Source organism: Micrasema longulum, unplaced genomic scaffold, assembly GCF_059751315.1.
Source record: "Micrasema longulum isolate JH-2025_06_02 unplaced genomic scaffold, ASM5975131v1 h1tg000340l, whole genome shotgun sequence".
In the NCBI taxonomy this organism is placed as follows: domain Eukaryota; kingdom Metazoa; phylum Arthropoda; class Insecta; order Trichoptera; family Brachycentridae; genus Micrasema; species Micrasema longulum.
Window position 1 is genome coordinate 1,229,325 of NW_028277543.1, and position 12,241 is coordinate 1,241,565.

General features: G+C 34.3%; 1 protein-coding gene across 7 annotated transcripts in view; it reads left to right on the plus strand.

Moving 5' to 3' along the window:
* The window catches only part of Bap170 (Brahma associated protein 170kD), a 49,624-nt gene that overhangs the window by 10,591 nt on the left and 26,792 nt on the right, over nucleotides 1–12,241 (plus strand). For 5 of the 7 annotated variants that reach the window (XM_088225245.1, XM_088225248.1, XM_088225252.1 and 2 more), the window contains exons 7-14: nucleotides 40–295; nucleotides 1,257–1,421; nucleotides 1,687–1,814; nucleotides 2,506–2,713; nucleotides 2,864–3,027; nucleotides 3,972–4,108; nucleotides 4,587–4,645; nucleotides 6,016–6,198. In XM_088225245.1, the coding sequence (XP_088081371.1) occupies nucleotides 40–295; nucleotides 1,257–1,421; nucleotides 1,687–1,814; nucleotides 2,506–2,713; nucleotides 2,864–3,027; nucleotides 3,972–4,108; nucleotides 4,587–4,645; nucleotides 6,016–6,198 (1,300 nt within the window). The remainder of the gene's footprint in view (nucleotides 1–39; nucleotides 296–1,256; nucleotides 1,422–1,686; nucleotides 1,815–2,505; nucleotides 2,714–2,863; nucleotides 3,028–3,971; nucleotides 4,109–4,586; nucleotides 4,646–6,015; nucleotides 6,199–12,241) is intronic. The other 2 variants (XM_088225251.1, XM_088225247.1) reach the window with 2 other exon arrangements.

Here is a 12,241-nt window from a genome sequence, read left to right on the forward strand (position 1 = left end):
ACAGGATTGGATGATTTTTTCACAAATATATTGTTTCAGGTTTGTGTTGCTGTGTGTCAACTGTGGCGTGTCCCCGATACGGCAGATGGCGCTGGACGCACTGGGTAATGTGGCCCCCGAAGTGAGGGTTCGCGACCCGGCCACGTGCCTCGTGTCTCGCCACATCCTGGCCACAGTGGCGGCCGCCCTGCAGTCGGATGACCGCGCGCGTGTCCTCGCAGCGCTTGAGATCCTCAACAAGTTGGCCCAGAATGAACCCAATGAGGACGTGCTTCTTCGATGCCTGGAGCAGAAGGTTAAATTTTTGATTAGATGCTATACAACGGACTTAAAAATAATTGGTCATGGAATTATCCGATGTTATTTTTATGCGATTTATTAATATTTTAAAATTAATAATATTTTTACGCTCTTTGGAGAGACGGGTTGAATTGTCAGACACAAAAATGGCACCAACTGAAGAGCTTGTCTGACGCTGCATTTCGTGCAAAATTTGAACAAGTGTTGTCATATGGTGTGTGCACTCGGAATAATAATGCTATACCGCCTATAGAGCCGCCCATAGAGACAAAAACCATTCTAAGATTATCAATCTCGAAATGAACTACAGTTTGCAGGAAAACTTACTTGCTTACTTTTTTTTCTTGTTTACCTTTATTATTATTTTTTTACTTTGCATAACTTTTTGTTGTCGGTTTGATTCCCGATATGGTTAATATGAAATATTATTTAAAAGGGTGTTTTTACACTAGAATATTTCATAGTCCCTAAGACTGATCACCTTACCTCCATGTAACAAAAATGATCAAGATACCCTGCGATTGGTGTAACAACGCAGTGCCCTATTCACCATTAGGTGCGGAAAGGGAATGATGATGATGTTACCTTTTTTTTATCTTTTCTAACTTAAGTAATTTCACATCTTTTTTCTGTATATTTTGTGTTTTATTTTTAAGTATGTTAGTATGTATGTATTTTTTTTTTGTAAATGCCCCTCGGGCATTTTTGAAAAAAATAAATAAAACCATGGGCCGTAGGTCTCAGGTCGAGAATCGCAAGCACAACAACAAAACCGTCCACTAACCCAAAAACCGAACCAAATATTTGGAACTCTAACATTTTATGCAATAGAGCGAGATGTCACTATAAGCGGATCGCGAAAGTAAATCAATAAATTTTGAATCAAGTAGATTAATACACAAACCAACATATTTATCTATTTTTCATTAATTAACACCGTTTTTTTGTGATTTCAGATCTACGAAGGGGTGTGTTCTAACATGACATTGCACGACATTATGCTGCTTGTGGTAACCTTGGAGTGTGTGTACGCACTCACAGCCCTGGGAGAGAAGGCGTGTGACTATATAGTTAAGGTGCATGGCCTGATTGACACCCTGGTTTCTCTCATCACAGTCGAGGTAAAATGCATTCATATTTTACTAGTTTGTGTATTCATTAAATGTTTTAAATGGGCAATAGAGGCGGGTAGAAGTAAAATGAATTGTGACTGTAGTGAAAAGCCCTGTAAATGCCTAGACTTCTTATTACCTTCTCTAAAATGATCTCCATCTTTGTTGTAATATGTTAATCTTAATGATTCTCTAGGGAGTGAAATCCAGTCTTTGTTCACAAACATTTGGACAGATTCAAAATATTGTTTATTTACTGTTTTGTTATCTTTAGGCACAAAGCTACGGTCCCAAGGCATGTATACTCATGCGTGTAGTAGAGACAGTTCCGGGAGGGGCTCCTCCCCCGCGTCCCAACAGCCCCCCACCACAGCCCGTTCAGCACCACCAAATACAGCCACAGTGAGTTTTTAAATCACGGAGCTATTTGGAACAAAAAAATATGTTTTGTTTCTCATCACCATAAATAATAATAAAATTTATTAAAGCTATTTTTCCATCACAATATTTTGTTTTTGGTCTTCATTGTCAAACTTCTATCTAATTGTTTTCACGTCTATGTATATTTTTTCCTTTTTTAAAAAAATTTAGACAAATTTTTACCATCTAACTTTTTGGTATACCCAAAATATTCCGTTCCGAGTTAAAAGAATTTAAGTAGACCAGCATAAGAAGGATAACATTGACAAATTTGTGCAATACGGGCCGTAATATTTTTTTTAATATTAATTTTATTTTACAAAAATAATTTAAAAAATAAAAAACAAGATTTTTTTTTTTTAAAAGACACGTAGAAACTAAAAAAGCATTCAGCAATGCAAAATAATTTAAAAAAACTTAGCATTGATATAATGCAACATTAATAGTTAAGATATAAAAATATGCATTGAAAATAAAAAAGAAAATATTAAGGCAGACGTAAACAAATTGCCTCTGTTAAAAATTTGCAATAATGCAAATGTTATAATAAATCAATTTGTCAAATGACAAAAATAGCTTTTGAGTTTACGTCTGTATATCGCATAAGTAAAAAAAAAACAAGAGACAAGAGTTACGCATGTCAAAAATTAAAGCGAAATGTCTTATTTTCCAGGCCCCAAATTCAGCATCAGAATCAGTCTGTCCAACAGTTGCAGACTGTCACCACAACTTCCAGTATTGTCGCTACTGTCGCCCCTCAGCCCGTCCCCCCGCCCGCCCCCCAGCCGATCCCCTCAGTCGCCCCCAAGGAGGCTGTGCCCCCTTCTCACATCGGAAAACTCACTGTTCAGCAGCAACACGCCCACCAGCAGGCCATACAAGTAAGGAAAATGCTAATAATTCTATTTTCGGGAATATTCAAGGATGAAAGTACGCTGAATGCTGTCAAAATGCAATCTCTAAAACTGGAATAGTTGTTTTTCTTTCTTTTTAAAATTGATTTGTTTCTGTATTTTGTTTTTTTTACACAGGAAAATGAGCAGTTTGCTCTGGCTTGGCTGAGGAGCAGTTGGGAGCCATGTCCCGCCAACGTCCGTCTGGATTCAGCCGAGATGTACAAGCAGTACATGGCTTGTTGTCAGAAAGTCGGCCGCAAGGGCGTCATATCACCTCTCCACTTCCCCAGATGTGTTAGGTAACTCATCAGTCTAGTTTCCCTGTTTACTCACATAACCATTTTGCCCAACTGACAATCTTAGTTAAGGAAATAAAGATGATTTATTTATTAGTTGTTAGAATGTCTTAGTTAATAGCCAAAATGATGCAAATATAGTGGAACCCGAATTTACATCCCCACAATTTGCGGTTTCCCGCAATTTATGTATAATTCTTGAAGTCCCATTGAATTTGGAATTTTTTAGTACATTTAAAACCCAGCTTTAGGTTTTTTTTTCCTCAATTAACGTCAGAGAAATTTGTAATCCGTTCGGACAGCTCAAGAGTCTGAAGTTAGTATCTATCAACAATATTTTTAGTTTGTCCAATTTTTTGTAGACAAGAACTGGATTCAACTCCCCATGGAGCTGTTAATATTAACATATTACAACAGAGATAAAAAACATTTTAGAGAAGAGAACATATGAAAGAATTGAAGGGATATAGATGTTCAAATATGGGCAGAATGATTAATGTTACACAGTGTGTAAAGTGGCCACTTAAAACAGCCAATGACAGGTCATAAGCCCCGTGTGCCTAGACTTCTATATTACCTTCTCTAAAATGTTCTTCATCTCTGTTGTAATATGTTAAAATTAGTCTATCATTATACCAACTTTTTTGTTGAATTTTTTAAAATTTCAGTTGTAATTTTAAATAGTTTATTGTATTTTGCGGTAATTTTAAACAGTTTATTGTGTTTTGCAGACATTTATACCCGCGTTTTCATGTTTTGAAAATGGTTTATTGCGTTTTACAGATATTAAAAAAAGTTACAATAAAGAAATGTTTCATAACTTTTTTGATAAAAAAATATTTGCTGAATATTTTTTTTCGCTACCCTCCATTTACATTTTTTTTTGTCGGTCCCATGAAAAATGTAACTTAGGGGGTTTTACTGTATAAATCTGTAATGCTTTCCAGATCTGTGTTCGGTGGCATGGTCGGTCCCACCGCCATTAAGACTCCAAACGGAGAAACCCAGCAGTGCTACATGGGCATCCGACAAAGGCCTTCTGCCATCAACAAAACTCCCACTCCCAATGTGAAGACTGGTAACAGTTATGCTCCTATTATTATTCTTCATTATTCAATTATTCCGTCTTGTGAAATATATGAGTATCGTATGAATTGGTTCAATTTTTCTTAGAATGGTCGCCCGATAGTTCTACGTAGGGATGTGCTAACTCTCGTATTGAAATTTCGATTCTAGTACCGTAAATCAACTATTTCATAGGTAAACATTGGACGGGTTGTATAAGTAACATCTATTTATGTAGGCAGAATTATGTCTATGGCGTATTTCAAATCAAAAATATTTTTATATCGATTTTAAAATAAGCTTTTATTATTATTTAAATTCACTGAAAAAATCGATTGAGTGTTAAAACAAAAATATTCACACCACTATCAACCGGGATGTGTGGAATCAATTGTTCTAAATTAGAATTTAATTAATTATGTTCTACACAGTTGTCAGGGGACTAATCTTAGAAAAATCGTACTTAATGTGTAAAATTAATTTTGTAAATATTTTAGGACCCGCTTCTCCAATATTAAAAGCCCAGCTCAACAAAGCGGAACAAAACAAACTCCAGGTATACATCAATATTTTTTAATGAATTATCAATCGCTGTATATACAGTAGAACTGCGATATAACAAAATCCAAGGGACCAAAAAATAAAAATTCGTAATAACGAATTCCTACATATAACGAAAAAAAATAATCATACTAGGTATGTATATGTTACGTGCCGTCGCAAAAAAATGTTGCGCGGCTTCAAAAAACTAAACAGACGGACTGACGTACTCGGCAGTATTCCTTCACATATGCGCTTACATACATTCACACGCACACACTGGACACGCACGATGACAGTTCTGGGTGCTGACAGACCGCCGCGCGCTGCCGAAAAGGCCATAAAACCGTTCGCAAATGGCAGATGCAGCAGCGGGGCAGCTTTGAAAGTGCAAAATAGTATTTTCATCTTTTCACTTTTTTTTTATTTCGTTATAAATTTACGTAAATGTATTGCCATTTTTTCATACGGGACAAAAATGATTTTGTTGTACATATAAACGGGATTTCGTTATACAGGTGTTCTTTAAACCCTGTCACATCCGAAACCACGATGATCAGTATGAGTAAGAAGACATATTGGCACATTAAAATAAATGTTTAGCTAATAAATATGCTAATATGTCTTCTTGCCCATACTGATCATAGTGGTTTTGGATGTGACAGGGTTTAAAGAACACCCTGTATAAATGCATTTTCGTATGAAAAATTGGTTTTAGGGTATAAATTGAGATTTTTTTTTCCATATATGTCATTTTTTGCTATATCGCGTTTTGTTATATCGCGGTTTTACTGTATACATATTAACTTTTCTGTTATAATAATATACCAACTTAAACATTGTTAACTATTTTTTATGCAATGAGGAAGTTCAGTGGTTTTTTAAAAATAGTTTATTTGTTAATAGACTACCAAACTAAGCCAATTTTAAAAAAATGTTATTTTAAGTAACTGTCGTATCATCATCACTATGATTTTTTAAAGTTTGCATTTTTTTAAATCTCCTCGAAACTTTGAAATTACACCGTCCGTAATGTCATGAGTTCAAGTTGGTGAGTTTTTCTGACATTTAAAAGTAGAACCCCGTGCTCCCTAAATCTATCACAACAACATAAACAACGCTATAATTTATTGGCTATTGCTAACATGTGGTCACTTAAATCTGTGACGTTGCAAACAGTTAATTTTTATGAATTTTTTCATACATTTTTGAGAATCTTCGCTGTATAATTAAAAATGCTCTTTTTTTACCACGTGTGAGACATTTTTTGTATCCAATTTCCCATAGCACTGAACTTTTTCACTGAAGATAGCTCTATTATTATCTTTCCATTGTAATCGGTACCCCTGTCCCATAAAAATATATGAATCTCCGATTGGCGTTCAGCTGGCGTCCCACCCGCACCTGTCCCACGCCCTGGGTGAGGCCCCCGGCCCGTCTCAGTCGCCCCCGCCCCTGCTGCCTGTGGCCCCCGCGCCCCCGGGCGCCCCCAACACGTCCCTCATCAAGCACCTGCTGGCGCACAAGGTTAGTGCCGCCCCCGGCCCGGCGGACCGCATGCAAATGCAGGTAATCCTAACAGACTAACAAGCATCGTTTTACACTAATTAGTTTGTTTAATTTTTTATGTTAACTGTTTCAGTGTCCGTTTGTAAAGAATACAGAAATTGTAATTAACTGTTGATTACGAAAAAGCTTTTGCTCGAGTACCAATAAAACGACTTGTGTTCAAATTGGTATCAGCGGAAAGCTTGTGTGTTGGATCGAAGATGTTTTAACAAATAGAACATTTTGAGTGAGATTTGGGGAGGATCTCTCAGACTCTCTCTTACAGTTCTGAGAGGAGTACCCCAGGGATCAGTCATTGGCCTGATTGCGTTCGTAATTTATTCAACTGATTTTAGGGAACTACTTCTTTGCTGACGATACAAAGTTGTTCGCTGATCCTATAATAAACCACCAGCACATTCAAGATGACCCTAATCAGATGTTTCAGTGGACCAGAGAATGGCTCTTAACGCATTGGGCATAGAAATCCAGAATCAATATATAATATATTATGTACCTTGGATGGAAATCAAGTACACGCAGTAACTTCACAAAGAGATCTCAGAGTTTCGATAACTTGTGATCTTAAAAATAGGAATCACATATCGCTTGCCCAAAGCAACAGTGAGATAAACTCGAAATTTCCAATTTTGTGATACACATGCAGATATGTTAATAAATGAAATAAATGAATATTTTCAAATAATAAAATATTGAAATTAAATAGTTAAGCTATGTGAAAATATAGTTTTCAAAATCAACTTCAAATAATTGAATTCATTCAGACCCTTTGCACACCTCAAAGTCCGATTATCTCAGAATATATTCTTCAGAGATATCTTACTGTTTCTTTGTGCTAGCAATATTATTGAAATGGCCCAACGTACTGATTCTCTTCTCCTAGTAAGGCAAACATTCTCCCACATTTTCTGTTCCTCAAAATTTATCTGCCTTATGTTTCTCCAGTCCTGGAGTATGCTAACCAAATCTGGGGTTCCTATTTAAAAAAAAGACATAGAGTTGTTGGTGAAAGTCCATAGAAGGGCAACTAAAATGGTAGTTTTTCTAAGGAACAAAACATATGTCAACCGCTGAAGGGAGCTTGCTTTGAGTTCACTAGAAGCGTGAAGGCAGTGCGGTAACTTGATGAAACATTTAAAATCTTAACAGAGCAATATAATTAATGTACCTAAATTAAAATTTGTGTTTGTTTCTTTCCAAATTTAAAAATGAGTACCAAAAGTAAAAAAATATAGTAAAGGTTATATCATTCAAAAGAAAAATTTCTGCTTTATAAGTATTTGCTTTTACATTACATGTATTATTGTATTTGATTACAAGCCTTCAAAACGGAATGTGAAGTAGACGAAAGTGAGCATTTTGGACACATCGTTCAATCGAGGATATAAAGCTGTATTAACAATGTATTCTCCTTCATTATTTTACAACAAATTAGTCAATAATTCATAGCATCTTCACCGTACACTGCGCAAATATCGCGAGCAGCATTGGCAGCTTTATAACCTTTTGAACCGGGTTGTGGTCCCGTGGTAGAATTTTGGACCCACGGGCCAAAGGTCCGAGGTTCAAATCCCACTCTACCACAACTCAATTTCCATTTTTCCAGCACAAGTTATTTACGACTTTGAGGAAATGGTCTGAAAATTTTTATATTTGAGTAAATAATAAGAACTCAAGTATTACTCTTTTAAAAAATAAAAAATAAATCCTCGATTGAACGAGGTGTCAACAATGTTCACTTTCATCTACTTGATATTCTGTTTTGAAGGCTTGTAAACATATACAATAATATATGTAATGTAAAAGCAAATACATTATCTTGTAGAGCAGAAATTTTTCTTTTGAATGATGTACAACCTTTATCTTTTTTTAAAACTTTTGGTGCTCATTTTTAAATTTGAAAAAAAATGGACACAACTTATTTTGACACCTAATACAATTATACAAATTGATAATATAATTATAATATAGTTTTTGTAAGTTTACGTGTCCATTTTAATAGTTCTATGTGTGAAATAGACTCAGAACTCTGGGTGAGTGTTTTTGACTCGGTGGCTACTCTCATGTAAGAATCCTGTTTGATTCCTGCCAACATTTGTTCAAAAGATGTTCTTACACCTGAAGCGAGGGACTGATCATCTTGCCCGAGTAGCAATGCAGTGTTCTGCTCCAAAAAAATCCTGTATAATTTTAAGTGTCTTTATGTTTTTCAGTTTGTTATCTCATTTCCAGTTCTCAGGTTTATTACATAAATATAATGTTATGTATTATTATGTATGTGCAAAAATTATAAGATTTTTCTGCTCGCAACACCGCTCTAACAAGATTTAACAAATTACAGTGAAACCTCTATCTATCGTTCCTCGAATAATTGTTTATCCGGATGGGAAGTTTATTTCTTCTAACTCTGTATTAATTTAACAAAAAAAACACAAAAATAGATCCCATAAATCGTTTCTCTATCCACCATCTTAACGCATTAATCGTGTGAATTGCGCTGTGTAATATACGTATTTTTATATTTCGTCTAAATCTTTGACGTCACTCTCAACAATGCACGGAGCATTCGAGAGAGCGCGCCGATGAAGAGAATCTGCCTATTGTACCTTCATGCACATTCAATAACTGACGCCGAAAAGAGTCATTTGCATAGCCAAAAATATACTGTTGACTTACGGAAATATAATAGCAAAAAACAAATATTTTCAACGCCATAAAGTTTTTTTTTTCGTGTTCAGCTTACTGATTTTATATTATTATTTAAATACATTTATCTCTACCTGGAACTTGTCTTTTTTAGAATTTTAACCTGCTAATCGTAATGCAATTTCCTTATGTATTGACCTTTTATTCCCACACTCATTGTTTTCCCACATTCATAGTTTATTTCAATAGGTCCTTTTAAAAACGATATAAAGAGGTTTCTCTGTACCTACTCTGTTCATTTTTTATTTGTGGAAGAAATAAAGTTTTGGAAAAAATATGATTTACCTGATATTTCGAGAGCTCACTGTTGTGTGCCGAACGATATGCTAAAATACTAATGTTAGATTTAAAAAATCTGTAGTTTAAATCCTAGTGAATGATGAAACTCTCATGGAGCTAGTTATAAGCTTTATTTTATTTATGTTTTAATAAATTTTTACGCCTAACACAGCATGGTGAGAAACAATAAATTATATGTAGAAACTAAACAATAATGTTACTTTTCAGCCATTCGATTTTTCAATACGTAAAATTTTACATTATTAACAGCATACATTTCTTTGACATGTTTGTAGAAATTTGTGTGAAATGTATCGAAAAAAATAATTAAAATAATACATTTAAAACCAATGACATTCGAATGACATATTTTTTAAATCCTTTCATATCTGAATCAATTCCGTGAATATATAATTTATTTTTTTTTAAAGTGATATTAGCGGTCTTATAATTAACCCTAATATTTTAATTTTGGTGGCCATTTTCAACGAGTTGCGAATAAATCACTATTAGAAAATGAAAATCAAGTTGGGGTAGAGTGGGGTCGAACCTCGGACCTCTGATCTGAGTGATCCACTAGCCACAGGTATGCTAATAATCACAGGTAGATAGGTTCCCTCAACAGTAGATAGGTTCTTATAAAATGCCGTGTTATATGAGACTCGGAGACAGTACAAAAGAATTGTTAGGTTCCAAAAAATTAAAAACAGTGTTTTTTGTTGTTAAAAATTTAATAAAAAAGTTACATGTTTATTTTTCTTCTTCTTTTCCACATCCGCTCCTAAGTGGAGCATGTGGACATCACCAGTTGTCTCACACTGCCAGCATTTTTGCCTCCTCTCACGTCAATCCAGCGCCCCCTAATTCCGCCGAATAAAGTCTAAAGATTGTCATTGATGGCCTTCCAGGACGACGTGAGCCCGCAGGTTTAAAGAAGAGGCAACTCGGGTTTAGGTTCTCCTGAGGCATGCGCAGCACGTGTCCAAGCCAGGTCCACCGCCGCATCCTCGAGACGCTCGTTATAGGAGGCTGCTGCGTCCGTTCTCGGACTTCAATGTTAGTTATAAAATCGAACCACCTTATACCTAATATTCTTCTCAAGCACTTACTCTCAAAACTCAGAAGTTTGGTGTTTTGAGCTTTGGTAAGCTGCCAAGATTCGCACCCATATAGGAGTACCGGCATCATACAAGAGTTGAATAATCGGCATTTCGTTTTGACTGAGTATAGACTTGAGTTCCAGACAACACGCATCATGTCAAAAGTTGCTCCAGCAATTCCTAGGTGGATTGCGAGCTCTTTGTGCATGCTTCCATCCTCAGTTATGTGAACTCCCAAGTATTTAAAGCTGTCAACTTTCTCAATCCTCTGTCCATTATTATAGAGAGGTTGATCAGGGTCAGGACAGGATTTGTTGCACATAATCTGAGTCTTTTTTGTATTATTATTAAGACCCAGACGAGTTGAGTTTTCCTGCAGTGTGTCAACAATTTCCTGAAAATCACCAACAGACTTTTCACTTTCAATTTGTCAATTGATTTTTTTTCTCACCGCTGCTCGATACAATGAAATGTAATATTTTTTTTGGTTTAATGATAATATCGTATTCAGTCTTTGAATCTATTTTTACTATTCTACAAACATGTCAACATATTGTGTATAAATTGTGCCAATTCGTGCAATGCATTTTTTAGTTCTAATAAAATAAACTAATAAATTTGTAGTTTTTATAATTGCAATTTTTTTTATGTTTGAAAAAAATTTGTTACGTATTGTTTTATACTAATTATTAGGCATATTAAAATATTTTGTTTTGTATTCGATGAAAAATAATTCATTAACATTTACTGTATTACTTTCTATGTACATTTTTGTAAAAAGGAGCATTTTAAATAGGGATTTGAGAGAATTAGAAGCAAACTTAGAAATCTCCATTGAAGGAGATATTTGCGAAAAACTTTGAAAAAAGAATGAGGAAGTTCAGTGGTTTTTTTTGAATTTTTTTATTTGTAAATAGACTGTTAAACTAAGTCAAAATTTTTTTTTTTTAATTTTTATATATCGTATTATCGGCGCTACGATTTTTCAAAGTTTTGTATTTCTGAAATAACTCCGCGTGTAACGTCAGAGGTTCATTTCCGCTTATTCTCATTCAGTTCTTCCTATTGGTCCAGAAGCGACAAGCAGACCGGAAATCTTCCATAGCTCTCAGATCATAGGTTGATTCACATGAACCAGTGACGTCATTTAAAGTAGTGCGTTTTTATCAAAATATTTTTTATTATTTTTTCTGTACATTTTCAAGAAACTTTGTTCTACAATTTAATGTTCTAATTTTTACCCCACGTAAGAAAACATTTTTTGTATCCAATTTCCCGTAGGGCTGAAGTTCCTTATTGTGAGATTTGTAATTATGCTTCACTAACTCAATGGAGAATGCTGAAAGTTTGCGGTGTCAAGTATAATTTAAATCTGTTTTGAAAGATTAAGAGACGGTTTTGAATTACGCTATTATTTAGGTAGGTAGGTTTTTATGTATAGTTTATTTTGGCATCAATAAATAATTTTCCGTTTTTGGTGGAGATTTCTAAATTTGCTTCCGATACCCTCATTTATTTTATTTTATTTATTCATTAACGGCCTAAGCCAATTTGCACAGTTTACATACATGTAATTTTAGCAAAAAATAATTTTTAAATATAAAAAATAATACTTAAATTAGAACAAAGGTATAGAATAAGTCTTACCAAGTTAATAATTAAAGATCTTAATAAGTTCTTAATTTTATAGAAAAAATTTAATTAAATAAAAATTATAGAACATATAAAATAAAAAATATTCGGCATATATTTACGGTAGTAAACCAAATATACTTATATTTCAAAGCTAAAATTGACGCATTCTTATAGGAATCAAATTTTAATTTGTCGAAAAATTCAACTATGTCGAATCTTGTAAATTTTGGAAATAAAAACGTTGTTTTTCAAGGAGAGATAGATATATGTTTTTTTTGTTTTTTATTGGGGACCTCCCCAATTTAATACTAGTATTTATAATA